At 37.3% G+C, this 18,573-nt stretch overlaps 1 protein-coding gene across 3 annotated transcripts in view; it reads left to right on the top strand.

Moving 5' to 3' along the window:
* The window catches only part of LOC117295456 (neuronal acetylcholine receptor subunit alpha-4-like), a 52,845-nt gene extending 39,162 nt beyond the window's left edge, over nt 1–13,683 (top strand). For all 3 annotated transcript variants that reach the window (XM_033778125.1, XM_033778122.1, XM_033778124.1), the window contains exons 3-7: nt 6,372–6,511; nt 7,718–7,762; nt 8,464–8,573; nt 9,834–10,827; nt 11,287–13,683. In XM_033778125.1, coding sequence (XP_033634016.1) covers nt 6,372–6,511; nt 7,718–7,762; nt 8,464–8,573; nt 9,834–10,827; nt 11,287–11,451 — 1,454 coding nt within the window. In that variant the 3' untranslated portion in view covers nt 11,452–13,683. The remainder of the gene's footprint in view (nt 1–6,371; nt 6,512–7,717; nt 7,763–8,463; nt 8,574–9,833; nt 10,828–11,286) is intronic.
* The last annotated feature ends 4,890 nt before the right edge of the window (nt 13,684–18,573 follow it).

The raw sequence follows: 18,573 nt of genomic DNA, 5'->3' as shown, positions 1-18,573 counted from the left end.
GCCCTCCCAGACCTAGCTCATAAAAATACACATTATACATATACATGATATCCTTATAATCAAACAGTCCTCTAGGCAGCCCTCTATTGACCAAACAGGTTTAGCGTTTTCCTGCTGTTTCCCCCAAACTTGTGTGTTTTTGGTCAATTTATGAATCATAGCCCATACAGAACTTTTGTCACATTCCAAATATAATATAATGCTATCTTTGGAAGAGAAATTTAAAGAAATAAATAAATGACGACAAATGCACAGTCTTTAATGTCAATGTCAAGACTGATCTCGTTCGGAAATGATCAGTTTTCCCTCAACGGTTGAAACACAACAAAATCTTCCCGTAATTAAGAGAGATCGCCAGCGAAGTAGCCTCTCCCACTCGCGTGTATCTTTAATATATGAATGTTGAGCAGACGTTTCTAGTTAAGATGCCCGGAGATCCTTTCACAATCTACGGAGGACCTCAACTTGCTCCTGAAATGTCAAAATTAGCATGTTGTTCTGTGAGGTCAGACTTTTCCTCGTGGACTGTTTTGGAGTCTACTGGCCTGTTTACCCGATATGTACTACATGACGTGATAAACTGTGTTCACTGTATCGTCTACCTGAAACTGTATCTAAAGGACAACTCTTGTGATTTCTAAATTACCATTTTGTCGTGACATTACACTGCGTAAAGGACTATACGTTTTCAATGTGACATGGTAGAGGTCAGTAAAGGTGGAGCAATAAGTTTTGCATGAAGAGTTTCAAGTGAACATATATTTTATTAAGTGTTGCTGACATACTTTAGTTTAAAGTTATGGTAAAGTATATGGTACGACATTCGTCATGTGAAGGAATGTTTTCATCTGTCTTCTTTAGTAAATGTATCTGTTCCCATGTCTGCAAGCTGCTCCTAAATATTGCCAGATATCTACTATGTTGCCCGGGGCCTAAATGAAGCACAGGGCCTAAATGCAGCACATGGCCCAATAGCCACCCTGGACCTAATAGCCACCCGGATGCAAATGGCCCGAGACCTAAAATGTAGCCCTGGCTCAGGTGTAAACAGGGGCCTAAATGTAAACAGGGGCCTAAAATAATGTAAACAGGGGCCTAAATGTTAACTGGACTAAATGTAAACCGAGCCTAAATGCAGCATGATACCTAAATGCAACCGGACCTTGCTCAGCACCACTGCAAATTGAAGGCCTCATCATGATATCTCCAAATGTCTTTGTTTTCTTGATACCAGTTAACTGTCCCACACTGTTGTTGCATCTCGTCTCTCCATCTTTTTCCCTGGTTCCCTGTATTCCGTTTGGTCCCATATGGCGTCCATTAGCTGCTTAGCTGCAATGGTTTGTGCGGCTTGATGTCCTGCCCAGCTTCATGTTCTGTTTTTTTCTGTTTCTAAAGATGTCGGGCACTTTGGTCCCTTATCCATTTATTTGTATGTCCTTGTACGTACGTGATCTTTAGGCTACTTCAAAACAAAATAGTTAAAGGCCTGACGTTTCGACCCTAACGGAGCCTTTCTCGAAGGCTAGCATGATTTGTATTACTACATGGTGTTACCACAAACCTTATAACTAGGTTGTATCCCATCTGTGCAAAGTTTAACCTACTCATTGGAAAAGACCTAACAGTATACGAATGTAGATTATTTTTAATAAGTGCAAATAAAATGAAGTACTCGGTCAAGATTCAACTACCCTCCATAAAGTCGTATTCCATTTTTGAAAATTATCCCTGGCAATCTGTTTTTCTCACGCCACTACGGTCGGTAAGAGTCACAAGCTCATCCAGCGATTTCTAATGATCATTAAACAACGGTAGAGTTTGTTGTTGTGGCTTTAGGCTTGGTTTTAAGTGGACACTCCTCGCCTCTGAGCCACTGGCTAGCTTTCTTCTGATCAAACAATATTACAGATGTTGGCTCGGTGGTGGGGGGGGGGGCGCGCATCCGATTATCCACAAACGGGGATTATTTGATATGAGATAAGGAATCAACTTGCAAAGATTGCAAATACCGAAGGTATACGGATGGGTTGGAATGGCGGCAACTGACATGCAGAAACAAACTGATGAATTAAATGCATTCATAGACGTGATCGTAAGTTTTGAATTGTTTGAACTTTGAAATTAAATAGGACAAATATTTGGAGCAGCCTCCAGCTCCAGATAAGGGGATTCAGACAAGCGTGTTGAAGTTTGAGGTAGTTGAACATGCACAATGTTAATGGTATTGTCATTTTATATTATACGACCGACTTTATTTCATTATTATAGTTAGATAATTTATAGAAATGTTGTTGTGATTATAAAAAAACATAAAAGTAGTTTGCCAATGTTTTCCCATGGTAGATAACACAAACTTTAGATACATAATGTAAGAAAAACTAGTTTTTAAAATCATATGTTTCAGATCGTGTTGTCCACAACGACTCTCACCCCTTTACTCTAGATCTTTTCTAGACCTTAATCACGCTGTCACCATCATGGGCATGTCCATAACAGTAATGCATGCTAACATTCATTGCGCAAACATGGCACCAGACTATTATTTCGTCCTGCCTCAGTTTGGTTGCAATGAGATGGAATGGAGTAAAATTAAGATGGCCACAGCGTGATAAAGGTCTATCAATAAGCAGGATGGAATAGAAATATCAAAATAAAACCCTGTGTATACAAAGGCTTTGTTTAGTCACATAGGGTGCAACACCCCTTGATAGATCTTCCAATTCTGACCTTGTCTACCCTCAGACATCCCCAGTGTTTAGTCCCAAACACATTTTTCAACGTCGTCCCCTCAACCTCATCCTCGACTCTTTTTCCCTTGATCTCTTTTCCTTGACACGGAATGCTCGGTGGCTGCAATTTCTAATGAATACCTTGTCTGTGTGGAATCGCAATGTAAGACCTAGGGGCCATCGGATTGGAGTTTGATGACATACATTCCATGTCATCTGAATATTGAAAAGTCTTCCCAGAAATTAAAGGGTAGACTGACACTTTTGTTCATTACACATGAACAACATTGACTATTAAATGCAGAAAATGTTAAGGTATAACCGATTATGTCGAATATTTTGAGTGGTTTTATTTTCCTGTTTGTTTTGACACATTTATCTTTTGTTAATCGCTTTTGCTTGAAAAATTTGCAAATCCTCCATCACAGTAATAAGCCTTGATGGATTTCAGAGCAAATTTCACTTCAGTGGCTACATTTTGATAATGAAAGACGCGTAAATCGTCTAGCAGTCCCATCCCAAGTTGTTTCATTAAGGTTGCCAAATCATAGGGCATCTTCTGTTACATTTCCCATAGCACTAGTATACAAGACCTTGTCTATTGTGTATCGAGGCGCCCTAATACGGCAACCCAATCACATCAATTCACTGTCCGAACGAAACCAAACAAGAAAATCGATGGAATTTGGTCCGGGCCAAATGTCACATTTCACCTTTAATTTAGCACTGCTGCGAGAGGTGATGGACAAGTCCGCAAGATGAGACTAGTATTAAGGAGGTGGACGAGATTTATGCATACGTGGCGGTACATATAGTGAGTGTATATAACTATACCATGTACTGGTACTTGGTGACGCCATCATAGCTTGGTTTTCGCCCATAGGCACCTCCTCGTACCCAATAATATACCGTGCATTTGCGATTCTCTATCCCGAGTACTCTGCCCTCTGGGCTAGCCACTCGATAACGGCATTCATTAACGTAATCAAATCCGTGAACGAGGTGGCAATAGACGGGTGCCTGACTGTACCCTGCGGCACCGCACATTCAAATCCAACGCGAGGGCAAGTCCGGTACCCCGTACTTTAAGAAAACAACACAATATCAATGTTATTTCGCGCACGAACCTGATCTGGTTGGCAACGCTGGACTTGAAAGATTTTTCCTGAAATTAAAGCACTTTGCCTCGTCTGTAACTATTGCAAAACGGTTTTTTTTAAACGTCACATGATCATGTTTCTTGAAGCGAACTATTGATTTCAAATTAACGGAATGAAATGTAAACATTACGCCGAAACCTGATGCGATTTTTAAAGCATTTCAGAGACATTAAATTTGTATTAAACTTGCGGCTACACATGAGCCATTGTAAATGTACCTATAGTATACATTTGTAGTTTAGACGACTAGCTATGTTCATTTGTAAAAATTCTTGCCTTTTAGGGTTCTCCTCCGATCCGGTATTTGTATGTGTTTAGTTGTTCACGTGTGTTGTGGCGGTCGGTTAATCATTTCCTTTTTATAGACGGATTGCGATGCGCGTCGTTGGCCGCCATCTTTGATGTAAACAATGAAAAAAGCAAGTGTGTACGCGCTACGCATGACTCTCAGCCAGTGATAGTAACGAGTTTGTACATGTAGCCCAAAACATGCAGACATGTATCAATGTACCTGTCTCCGGTAGCGAGTTTTTTTTAAATTAATATTCTATATGATTACTCGTTACTCAGCCATTCACACTATACAGTACACCTTTTCGTACAGTAACGAGTTTTACCTAAGCCCATCCTGACTACTCATCTCGCAGAAATGTAGGCCTATACGTTATACCATGTACCTTTCTTGTACAGTACAAGTAGTCTAGTAGTCTACACGACTACTCATTACGCAGTCGTGTACATGTCTCGTACACTGATGGGTTTTCATTAGTTGTCACTATCAGCCTCTGTTCAAACAACTTTTTCGAGTTGTCATTAAGATTAATGGTAGCCATATCAGACTCTGACAGCTGCAGTAGATGATGGTACGTAAAGTAAGAAAATATTACACTGGCTAAGCCGATGTGAAGACAGCCGCATTTGGTTAGATAAGATATGGGTCTTCTTTAAAGGCTGTTTATGCCTCCAGGGGATTCGCCTTTTGTTTATGCAAGAACTCTCATAGATATTATGCAGAACTTTAACGTAAAGTGGTTGTGAAAAGAAGCTAACTGGATACCCACATTCATAATGCGCTGATATGGATTTCCGTTCTCTCTTGATGCCGGGCCTGCTCGGGGACTTACACGCACTGGACACGTTTGGTAATATTGTCAAAGACCAGTGTTCTCACTTGGTGTATCTCAACACATGCATAAAATAACCTAAAAAAAAAGAATTTTTGAATCAATGATCACCGAATTTACAAGAGAATAATAAAAGAAAAACACCTTGCTGCACAAATTTGTGTGCTTTCAGCAAATGCATAATTAAAGGGTTTCAGGCCTGAAGTATTTTAATATTGAGTGCAAAATTAAACTTTCTCAAAAACTATGTGACTTCAAAGGAGCCGTTTCTCACAATGTTGTATACTATCAACAGCTCTCCATTGCTCGGTACCAAGTAAGATGTTGTATTGCTAAAATTATTTTGAGTAATAATTACCAATAGCGTCCAGCGCCTAATAAGAGACGAAAATCACCTTGGGGTCGAATGTCACGGGGCATGTGCTCTAAGCACCAATCAAAATCGAAAGCAAAATTCACAACGCAAACCACATTTATTTTCAAACACAAAGCATCCTCTGGACGGACACAAAGACGACCTTTTGCAACCTTTTTTGGACGAAAATATTTTCCAATCAGTAACGGCAATTCCTTTAGGTGCCGCTTGTCAATATCACCAAGTGAAGGCCAGCAACAAAACTGACAAATGCCACAGCTATTTCCCCCATTTGAAAATGAACAGTTTACAGCCAAATCTGATTATGTTCTGTGATGAGTAGAACATACAAACGAAAAGCACGAGTTTGCTTATACCTGTTTTGCTTTTCAATTTCAGTTTCAAGAAAATGTTGAAACTCTGCCCAGTTTCCCAAGGAACTCTGTTACTTGGCATGTTCATTCATTTAATATGTTGCAATAACCAGCGGAACTCTGTTACTTGGCACGCTAATATTTTTATGCTAATGCAATAATCAGCGTGTCAACTTCAAAGTGAGCAAGAGATTGTGGTGATATCTTTACACACTTTTTGCCACCTACTCTCTCAATGTAGAAGGGTGAAGGAAAAAAACCGTTTAGTTCGCCACCACTCTTGCAAAGAGCCATATGGCAGACAACTCTTTTTAGAGTGAAAGACGGGTACTTTCAACTCGATTGAGAGTGAGGTCCAATCCAATTTCACTCATAAAGAGTGACACAGATTGACTTTCAATCTCAAAAGAATGAAACTGACACCACTCGGACAAGGGAAGGAAATTTTCACTCTTTTTAACATAAAGAGAGTAGAGTAATGAAGAAATGTATTTAAAACATGCTGATGGAAATTTGTTTTCACGTGTCTTGGGTCAAATTGTGTTTAACAAAGTAACATATGTCATATTTAACTCATTTATTTGTATTTAAATTTATTTTATTTATTTGTTTTTTTTTTCTTATAGGAGGTCTTGCATCAGAGGCCGAGGAGAGGCTTTTCAATGATCTTTTCAATGGTTATAACCGCCTTATCCGTCCAGTGGAAAACAACACAGAGAGATTATCGGTCGAGTTTGGCCTTACAATGTCACAGCTTATTGATGTGGTGAGTTTTAATTCATAATTACAGGTGCAGTAAATCCAGTTTTGTTATGCGTTTTTGTAACATTTGTATTGAACTTTATAACATTTTTATAAATTTCCCTTTCTTTAACCACATTGTGAACCTTGTATTTCTATGTCTTTGTGATACCTTTTCCAAGATTTTGTACATTTTCATAGTTGTCTTTTTTTAACCACATTGTAAATCTTGAATTACTTTGTCATTGTGATACTTTGTCCACAGTTTTATACATTTTTTCATGTCCCTTGTTTAACCACAATGTGAGTTTTGTAATTTTTTGTCATCGTGATCCCTTTCCAGAATTTTATTAATTTTTATAAATGTTCCTTTAACCAGATTGTGAATCCTGTATTTCTTTTCATCCCGATATTTGTTTCCAGGATTTTAAACATTGTTATGAATGACCCTTCTTTAATCACATTGTGTATCTTGTATTTCTTTGTTATTGTGATATTTTTTCCAGAGTTGTGTACATTTTTATAAATGTCTGTATTGAGCCACGTTGAGACTATTGTATTTCTTTGTTATTGCGATACTTTTCCAGAGTTGCGTACATTTTTATAAATGTTACTTCTTTAACCACATCAAGAATTTTGTTTTCTTTGTCTTCGTAATACTTTTTCCATGATTGTATACATTTTTACAAATGTATGTATTGAACTACATCATGTATCTTGTATTTCTTTGTCATCGTGGTAATCTTAAATTTTTATAACCAGTTCAAACTTTGTCCAATTGTATCGACACTTATATCTTGTTGTGTTTTTCTCCGTAATAACTTATACTCTTGCTGGTTTTTAATTTTTATTTGAGTAATGTTTGGTTAATTTATTGTATCTCGCAGTGCCGTTGTGGCAGGAGATTCTGCCCCCCCCCGAGTTTATACCCCCCCCCCCCTAAAAGGCGAAATGTGTACAGACTTATTCTGATAGCGCCCTCTTTTGAATTATTTTCCTCCAGCCCATGTTAATATCTGTGTAAAAGAATAATCTGTAGGCCTACTTTCTATTATAAATGATTTATTTATTTATTTTATACTTAGACACTAAAGCCTTATCAGTATTACAGCTGCCTTCCCTTAAGGCCCTTTGTACAAATAATAACAAGTAAAATAGTTTTTGATAATGATATATTTTTCTGACCTAAATTATCTCAAGTTAATTCAATTGTTGTACCATTTTCTTGCAGGATGAGAAAAATCAAATCATGACAACGAACGTTTGGTTAAAACAGGTAAGTCTTTGTTAAATTTATTTGATTTTAGTACTAATATTAATAAAGTGTTTTTCGGACCCAGAAAGAATCCATTTCATTCCAACAAAAGATGACACAAACTAAAAACACATCTTTGGGGTATTAATCTGAAGGGGTCACTGGTCTAATTTTCAGATTCAAAGCTATGGTTAGTTTTTTTTAATGAAGATAACGTAATGGGTAAAAATTTGAAGCTGGATGTAAAAATTGACACCATGGGTGTGTCACATATCGAAAAAAGGAATCAAAAATAAATCATACGGTGTTAGAATAACACAATTGTAAATGTTTTTGGAGGAAGTAATGTTATTTTAAACCTTATGATGTAAATTTCTATTCTTTGTTGGTATCTACGTGTCAATTTTAACACCGAACTTTTGCAGTGTAGTGTCTAAAATTGAAGACACTGTAAAGGGTGTGTCTAAAGTAAACGAATCTATGAATTATTGTAGGGGTTGAGTATTAATGTTAAAGAAGAGGCAAAAACAATTGTCAAGTAACCGAAACAAAGCAAACGAAAGCAATATCTTTCTTAGGATTGCACAAAAAGAGCAGGAGTTAAGTTGGTATTTACTTTCATTATAAGTCATTTAGCTGTCATAGTTTATTGCATTTTTTCTGGTTTGTTATGTGTTAATATTTATGGGTTTTGTTTCCTTGTGATTTCCTTTCATTTCTAGCAATGGGTCGATTACAAATTAAGTTGGAATCCTGATGAATATGACGGCATCAAGATTCTTAGAGTTCCTGCTGGGATGATCTGGCTTCCTGATATTGTTCTTTACAATAAGTAAGTATTGGAGTAACACATTTAAACGCAAAGTATACCTTTGGTTTTTGGAACTGTTCGATTGTTTTAATCATTATTGTAGATATTTACAATAAACATGTCTGTTACTGCTGTCAACGGATTTTGTCTATCTCCCATAACCTTTTGACAATACCAGGACGTGCGCCGCTGACATTCCGGAGTGGCTTATTCCAATTACTATGAAGTGCGATTACCAAACGTTTTCCCTTTAATAAGTCCCATGTGGTGCAAACAACTGAAATGAAGAGTTTTCTTAACAACGACCAACACCTCTTGTCGTGCAGTCCTTTGTGGTGTAAGTTCGGTCATTCCAACGAGAAAGGGAAAAGTTTCTGATGGCATTCATGAGGCGAAATAAAAACATTCCCTTAGAGGAAAATTACTCATTGTTAGGAATCTTTTTTGAATTATTTTCTTTAAAGCCAGTGGACACTGTTGGTAATTGTCAAAGACTAGCCTTCACGGTTGGTGTATTTCAACATATGCATATAATAACAAACCTGTGAAAATTTAAGCTCAATCGGTTGTAGAATTTGCGAGATAAAAATGAAAGAATAAATACCCTTGTCACATGAAGTTGTGTGCTTTCTGATGCTTGATTTCGAGACCTCAAATTCTAAACTTGAGGTCTCGAAATCAAATTCGTGGAAAGTTACTTCTTTCTCGAAAACTACGTCACTTCAGACGGAGCTGTTTCTCGGATGTTTTATACCATCAACCTCTCCCCATTACTCGTTATCAAGAAAGGTTTTATGATGATAATTATTTTGAGTAATTACCAATAGTGTCCACTGCCTTTAAAATAAGAGATCCTTAAAGGAAAGGTACACGTTTGGTAATTGTCAAAGACCAGTCTTCTCATTTGGTGTATCCCAACATAAGCATAAAATAACAAGCCTGTGGAATTTTGAGCTAAATTGGGAATCGAAGTTGCGAGAAAATGATGAAAGAAAAACACCCTTGTGGACGAATTTGACTGCTTTCAGATAGGAATAAAAGACTTCTAGATATAAGTATTTTATTATTTTAGTGAGAATTTACCACTTTCTCAAAATCTATGCTACTTCAGAGGGAGCCGTTTCTCACAATGTTTTATACTATCAACAGCACTCCAATGCTCGTTACCAAGTCAGTTTTCAAGTTAATATTTGTTTTGAGTAATTACCAAACGTGTACCTTCCCTCTAATTAAATGACCATTCAATCTTGAACTCAATTTGATTGTATGTTTACTCAACAGTGCGGATGGCAAATACGAGGTGACTTTAATGACGAAAGCACTGGTCTACGACAGTGGCGTCATCTACTGGCTACCTCCAGCCATCTACAAGAGCTCATGTAAAATAGATGTCCAGTATTTCCCTTTCGACCAGCAGGAATGTATCATGAAGTTTGGTTCCTGGACTTACGATGGTTTACTCATAGACTTGATGCCTCTCGGTGGGCCTGACGTAGATCTTGAAGACTACTGGCAGAGTGGTGAATGGTATATCATCGGTACCCCTGGTACCAAACACACAGTCAAATACCCATGCTGTGATGAGATCTACACTGATATCACATTCAATATGATCATCAGGAGAAAGCCATTGTTCTACACGGTCAACCTCATTCTTCCTTGCGTCCTCATCTCATTTCTTACAGTGCTGGTATTCTACTTGCCGTCTGACTCTGGTGAGAAAATCACCCTTTGTATCTCGGTGCTCCTAGCTCTGACTGTGTTCCTCTTGCTGATTGCTGAGATCATTCCCCCTACCTCTCTACTCATACCGCTCATCGGTAGATACCTGCTCTTCACAATGGTACTCGTGACGCTCTCGATTGTAATCACAGTAATCGTGCTGAATATCCACTACCGAGCACCGAGTACGCATATCATGCAGCCGTGGGTGCGACGAGTCTTTCTGGAAATCCTGCCGCCATTGCTCTACATGAAACGTCCTCAGCAGTACCTCACCAAAGTACAAAAGGGCAACCAGAGAGATCCCAATTATTTCGAGTTGAAGGAGGTTATCCACAAGGACGGGGACTCAACAAGGAGTAACGGCAGGGACATTTATGATAATCACCACTCTGGATTCAAACTCAGGACTCTGTCTGACGAGGTAGCTGGAAGCGACGGAGAATCATCCAAGTCGTCTGGTGGTAATCGTTTTTCGAAGGAGTTTAAACAAGCAGTGGACGGCGTACGGTTCATCGCGACGCACCTCAAAACCGAAGAGGATTACAATAGGGTATGTCAAATAACTTATCCTATCACAACCATGTCAGCCTCCACAAGATTTCAGGGACTGCTCATCTACATATGTACATCAATACATATAAATGTTTGCTGTAAATTAATGAGGCAATTTTTTGACAAGAGCATTTTTGTATGAACGGGTTTGTGTTCTAAATCTAGGGCCATTTCATTGAGCTGGCTGAAGCAGAAAATGTTTCTCAACGCGGTTTTCTGCTAGGCAAATACAAATGCTGGATACCAGTAAAATGTATATATGTTACGTGGAATTTGGGCTGATAAACTTCATCTGGTAAGTATAATGTTGCTATGCTTAAGTAGCTCTATGAAATCGGGCCCAGGTTAAGAAAATCGGCACTCAAGATGAATATGACCTTTACAGTGACCTTGTTAAACGGATGAGTGAAATGTTTTCATAATCATCCTTTTGGTTCATTCTCTCTTGATTACGCAGATGACAGAAGATTGGAAATACGTAGCCACAGTGATTGATCGGATCTTCCTATGGGTGTTCCTCATCTGTGTGATCTGTGGTACCAGCGGAATCATCCTATCAGCTCCTCTTATATTCTTGCCAGTAAAAGAACAAGACGACAGTACGTTGGATGGGGCAGTTTAAACTGGATTTTGAAAACCGTTTACGTTTGTTAAACGTTTAAAATGTCACCTCCAAACGACGAAGGTTTGATTCGCGGTGAATCGGGGGGTTGGTCTCGCGCGTGCCAATATTGAAGACACTGCCAGGGTGAGCCGGCGATATTACTTCGCAGTTGGTGACATAGGGTTGACTTAGGGTTGACTTGTCATCGGGTTACCGGAGAGTGGTTATTGGACGCATACAGTGGTTGGACAATGCATCATCATGGTGAATGGTTACTGTGCGTCAACCATACAGCCAGTAATCTCCAGTGCAGTAAACCTCGCAATGGATGGACATACTTGTATCTGGTGTCGATGACGAATTGCCAGCAGAGGAGCCGCATTAAATTGTGTATATAAAATTACAATTGACTTGGTGCTTATACCACACAGTTGTTAAAGTTTTGCAGGGGACAACAAGTTAACAACTTATTTTTCTTCCAACGGTTATTTCAACCGTCAACGAGTTCGTATTATAAACGAAAACAAACAAAAACGTGTTGTTGGAATAATTATTATTAGCGTTTAGTAAGCGAGTAGTTTCAGTTCTTGTGAGGTATAACAAAAGAATGTAATACACACGATGACGTCATCTGAGCATGCAGGGCGCCCTCCCTCGGCTAGAGGTCAAAATGAAATTGCTTATTGGATGATTCTGTGCGCCGCGCGTACATTGTCGTTTTACCTCTAAAGATGGCGGGGTGATGACGTCATTGCATAAGGTCCATCAGTAGAATCTCAGCGCGGGACAATGAGTCACATTTTGTGCAACGAGTTTCACATGATAAACAAAGCTCACTGTTTCATTGACCGTTTCTTTGGAAAGCAGTTTTGATTTGTTTTGTGAAAATGAGAAGCTTCATTCGAAGCTGCATGGGGAACTGAAGTTCTGTCCACGAAGATAAATATATTTCTAAGAGTAAGAGAACTGTTAAGCTCAATGCCTCAACTCATTCAACGAAGTTGAGTTGCGTTCTTCTGCCTTGTTTTGTTTCAAAATGTTCTGATATGTACATTGTCTCAAAAGCAAACTAGTGCTACAATGATACCGTACACACATAGCAAGATATCAATGAAGCCCTGGTGTATCATCGCAAGAATTATCAAGCCAATTAATTAATAAATTGGCGTTGGTGTTAACACGTTACATTTACAGTTCCAATTGTGTTCGATGAGGTTAAATTAAGCCACAGATCGCTCACACTTTTGAAACGAAAAATGTAACATGTCGGACTTATCACATAAAATACTCGAATGGGTGGTACATAACTAAGATCACAATGGAACAAATATCACAAGCCCAATTTAATGCTTTCTACCGAGGATAAAATAATCGAAACAGAGGGCAACATGTATCATAAAAAGGTTTTACATAAGGTAATGCCTGCTTGTATAGTCCAGTATCATTACCATTTTAACATTCTTGTACATTACCCTATATAAAACAACTACTGTAATTACATGGTTTTTTAATGTATAAGAATAAAATTTGCACTATGAGTGAATATTTACGTGGCAGGACCCACTATAAATTTTTGTAGCATTAAAAAAAAGTGTGTTATTATTGCGGGGACAGTGTGGCATCCAGTTGTAAACACAAGTTTGGCCATTTGGTATTTTATTTACCTTTATTATAGCTTTAAAATAAAGTATCCTTGAAGCGCTGGATATTGCGCATGACTTTTTAAACGTATAATTACTTCATATATGATTTTGTGGAGCTTTTTTTTCTAGGGGATGGTGCAACATTGGTCACCATTTGAAAGTCTAATTTCCTGAGTTTTGTTTTGGCACGTTACTACGAATGATGATTCCACCCACAGGTTACGTATATATTAGAAATTGGTTTCTTGACAACAATTTCCGCAAAAGGAACTTGGTTTTGTAAACCTTCAGCTTTAGGAAACAGGTAATGGCTATAGGTAAACGGTGTACTCAATAATAATTTGGGCGAGGTTTTTGCAGGTTGGCGTTTCGGGTTCAAAGTATTGGATTTTAAATTGACGTCCGTTTACGGTACCACTAACATAATGCCATTCCTTCGTCTTTTGAAAGCATTTTGTCAAACTCTGTAGAAATTGCAAAGGCGTTCGTAATCTACAGAACCGTTTCGTACTTTAGACTGAATTGATGTGTTCGAGGAGCTGCTAAGCACAAAAATTTGCTTAGCATGAAATTTCTTCCTTGATAAAAACAGGATTACCAACCAAGTTTCTATTTGTTGCATATTGCTTATTTCTGGTATTCAGCTGTTGTTTGCTTATCCTGAAAATCACCTGGAAATTTGGTTGGTAATCCTGTGTTTATCAAGGAAGAAATTCCATGCTTAGCAAATTTGTGTGCTTAGCAGCTCTATGAAATTGGGCCCAGTTCGTACCAGTCACAGTTACTGCTTTACGGCATGATCGCATTTCAATGAGCTGTCAACATCCACTAGTTAAACATCAAACAAGTCCCGCCTTATGGCTGAAAATTATATCCATCAAAATAATGTGATGTATATTATTGTTGAAATTGACTCCATGGTTCTTCAGTGCTATACAGTATGTGGAAACTTAAGCTTAAAGGCACTGGAAACCTTTGGTAAATGTCAAAGACCAGTATTCTCACTTGGTGTATCCCAACATACATGCATAAAATAACAAATTTGTGAACATTTGTTGCACAAATGTGTGTAACCTGTATCTCAAAAACTACTTCTTATAATTATTAACAGCTCTCTCCATTGCTTGTTACCAAGTAAGTTGTTATGCTAACAATTACTTGAGTAATAACCAATAGTATCCAGTGCCTTTTAGTTATTGGAAAGCAGATTTGACAATTGGTTAGTGTCATACAACACGAATTCGCAATCATTATAGGAATGGTCGAAAGTACTTCATTTTTAACTGTTTCGTAATAAGAGGATCCTGCATGTTGTCAAATGCCTAGTTAGTTATTTTCATTAATGGTGAAGGGGGTGAACATCCATCACTTCCACGTAACGCTGACGTGTACAATGTTTCATTTTCCTTCGTATTTTCCATTTTCCTTCGTATTTTGACTCGTAGGTTTGTCCGCGAGTCAATCATTTCACACACAAAATAACTCATTATTAGCAATTTCGAATCTCCCCATGTTGTCATTTTCCTAAAAACGTGTGCATACTCGCCAGGTGGCCGATTATTTTAATAATAATAATAATAATAATAATAATAATAATAATGGACTGTAATCTAACTTTAGGAATTACTGCAAATTTGTTCATGCAACACCAGCTTCGCCCCGTGTCGTTTCTTGGACGCAATATTATGAAGGGCAATTAGCATGTCTTTCTGGTTGGATTATTGTCGTTCTGTACAATGTTGGTCATGTAAATATGAAGCAGGTTCTTCAATCGAAGAAAAAATGTGGGAATTCTAATTTCATTTTTTTTATAATCATGTTTATAATGGGTTTGTGGGTAGAATAAATTAGATTTGTATAGCGCGGTTTGATGGTTTGGAATGCAATTTAAAGCGACCGCTTCGATGTAACTTTTTTGTTTTCTCTTTTTTTTATTGTAAACTTATTAAGGCATGTTGTCTGTCAGTGTGTTTTTACTTTAATATTGTGAAACACGATATAATATGCACGGAAAGCAAACTTTTACAACCGTTGAATAATTTAACAAATCAAGACCAGTCATAAAGTCAAGTGAATACTTTTAGATTCTACTCATTTTCATGATTTATTCTCTACATGTCAAGTGTTGCCCTTGCGAGTTTCGGTATTTGTTGTCCAAATACTCGCGGATGCTAGCGTCGATTTAAACATCCAGTGGTTCCATTAAAATGTAGAGAAATTATTCAAAAGAAAAAGCGAGACAATTCCATGATTTGTACGTTGGTGTGAACAAGAACGTAACATAATCGGTAGAACCGATACCCTTGTTTCGTACCCCCTAAAAGGTACAATGCAATTACCCAAATTATACACCGTTTATTCAACAATCAAATGTATTAATTGCAATCAATAATGTTGCATCTTTTTACCCGTCCTCATGTTCATGTCGGCCATTTTGTTTCTTTAGTAATCTCACTTGGTGTATCTTAACATTATTACTCCAGAAGGGAGCCGTTTCTCATAATTTTTACTGTCAACAGCTCTCATTTTCGTGTAACCAAGTAAGTTTTTTATGCTAATATATAATTTAAGTAAATACCAAAGGTGTCCAGTGACCTTAAAGGCAACGGCGAAGACAAATCTGACATGAACTTGACAACTATAATACCTTTATTGTGCCCATTGGTCGATATAGAAACATGAAACTCGTTGGGTACACCACGACAGGACTTGTTATATTGTCTCTAAATGGTTGGTTGTTTAAACGTACACTAACCGCTAACAAACCCTTTATGTGTAAATACAGTCTTCATGTTTTTAGTCATTTTAGCAGTGTTATCTTGCGTATGTTATTTAACTTTCTCCCAAAAAGCATTTATACAGTGGAATATTTGCAAGTTTAATAATTACATGGTTTATGAAAATAAAACCTAAGCCTGTTTGACTATTTTAATCCTCGTTTCCACGATTTATTGTTGATGTTGTTGAGTTTTTTGCTGGGGTTGATTAGTTGGTTGATTGGTTGCATTTATTTGGATAAAAGTACAGCCAGAACATGCCAAAAATACAAACACACCAACAGGAGAAAAGACAGTGAAAAAGGGTCAACCAAAATAGAACACAAGATAGAAATACATCACAACATTGATGATATTGTTGTTTTGTTTTTTTACCGAGTAAATGTGCATGTGTGAACTTGAACACCCACCATTTCCCGTGGTTTTTCTACAAAGTATTTTGTTAAATAGCCGTTTAGATAGTTCCCGCCGTCTGCTAGCAGTTAAAGCAGTCACTACCCATATTATGGGAAAGGGATAAGTGCAAAACATTTAAAGAGTATATTTGAATTACATTTTTGGCCGACTTTGTAACATCTTTTTGTACAACGAATTACACTGAGAATGAAACTGATGCATGACGAATGAGGGCGCGCTTTTTTACTTGCCAGAAGACACGTATTTTGTGTTATGAAATCGTAAACGTGTAATGCGTTGCTTGGTAAGTTCTTATGCCTTAACATTGTGAGAAAGAATGATTCAAACTAGATACGTCGGTTGTTGATGATGCACAATGATAAACAATTTCATATCATGAAATCAATGGTATATTATAACCATTATACTAGTGGCATCATGGCAGCATTTTGTCATTGAAAACTTTACACTCGTCATGTAAACTCATGCGTATTGATTGATAAACATAATCACTCAAAGATGGTTACCATCAGTGCTTTTCTCGAATGTCACATTAAACATTTATTTTAAACGTCAGAAAGTTTGGTTTCTTTAATCAAACTTTAAAAATTGCAGTGTGAATAGTGACTGTAATCAATTCATAGAAGACATCATTATAGTTTCGCATCGACTGCACCAGCATGTTGTCATCTTTTTTGTTGCTGCTGCTGCTGCTGCTGCTGCTGTTGTTGTTGTTGTTTTAGCAAAATTCATAGCAAATGAAACACATTCAGACAATAAATTGTTTTCTGATAAAACAGCAAATCATTTTTTTTTTTTTTTTTTTTCACTACGGCCATGTAGTAAAAACATCTTTAAACAACACCACAGTCTCACAACAGTTGAATTTTGTGTAGTCAATTTAGGAAAATGTTTACGAAAAGTATACATTGGATAGCACACATTATAACTTCATTATGGTATATGTTAATTATTACCACGTGAAAACTCGGCGTTGCCGTTGAAGTATAACACCGTTATTAATCACATGACAATTGCAATTACATTTGTATGGGAAACTACGTAAATATATTTGGAATTAAAATATTCCCATCGTTGCAATTTTTTTTACAAAGAACAAAAAAACCTAATAAACCTAAACAAATCAAAACTGTGCCTGCAGTTTTCATCAATAATTATACCCTAAATAGCACAAACAATATCGAACAGAACATTTATATACATAAGTATTTTTTCATATATACATAAATATTTAAATCCACAGCTTTTCTTCAATTGCCAATCTAAACTTCTTGCGATGAGCTCATCCAATATGTCTGACATGAGATGTTTTTATGTGACGAGCTTTGTCAGTCATAACGGGTTTGCGATTGGTTTAGCAGACGTGGCACACTCTGGTTCGGTCACATTGGTCCTTTATGTTCCGTGCTATACAAGGAAACTCAACAAACTACTACTCAGGACATAAACATCAAGCTGGCAACAGCCTCTCTCTCTCTCAGCTCATGCAAACATTTGTGAATTGTATGATTATAAAATGAAAAATCAACAAGTCCTTATTCAGTAACTAGACGACAGAAATTTCGTCTAGTCATTTTGACATCAGCAGTTAGCTTGGTAGGATTCGAACCCACAATCTTGTGATTGCAAGTCCGGTAGTCTAGCCATACGGTTTTAACAACATCAGTGTTCATCAACAGGTCTTTCTTTAACACTGATCTTTAACATTAAACATTTTCATCGAATTATACACAGATACGTTTTAAATTACATAAATAGTTGTTTTTAAAACATTTAAAATGTTGAACAGAACTTAAAGTCACCTGGAAATAGAATTTGTTTTCTTTTAAACATAAGAGTATATGCTTACGAACAATAAAACAATTTTTTTAGTAATTGTTTGTCACGATTTATATGTTTAAAAAATATATAAAGTTGTTTGGGGGGGTTACTCCGCCTACCCCTTTTGTGACGTCAATCGAGGCAGACTTTGCCTGCAATGCGTATAGTAAACACACGTGCAAAGTACATGTACGTCCAAGTCGTGAGTTGGTACATTTCAAAAAGTGTGTTTCTGCATTCAGCAGCAATACACCTGGTCGGCATTGCCGGAAAAAAACAAAAACAATTTTTTGGGAAACGTACAAACTCACGACTTGGTCCGTACATGTACTTTGCAATTGTGTTTACTCTACGCATTACAGGCAAAGTCTGCCTCGATTGACGTCACGAACAGCGCCCTCTCGGGTCTGGGTCTACTCTTAAATTTGTAAATAACATAAGAACTGATTGTTTAAAACCTTAGTTAACTGTTTATTCACATT

This window comes from Asterias rubens, chromosome 10, assembly GCF_902459465.1.
Source record: "Asterias rubens chromosome 10, eAstRub1.3, whole genome shotgun sequence".
Lineage (NCBI taxonomy): Eukaryota > Metazoa > Echinodermata > Asteroidea > Forcipulatida > Asteriidae > Asterias > Asterias rubens.
The sequence above is the reverse complement of the archived record's forward strand: the minus strand, read 5'-3'. Positions and strand labels throughout refer to the sequence as shown.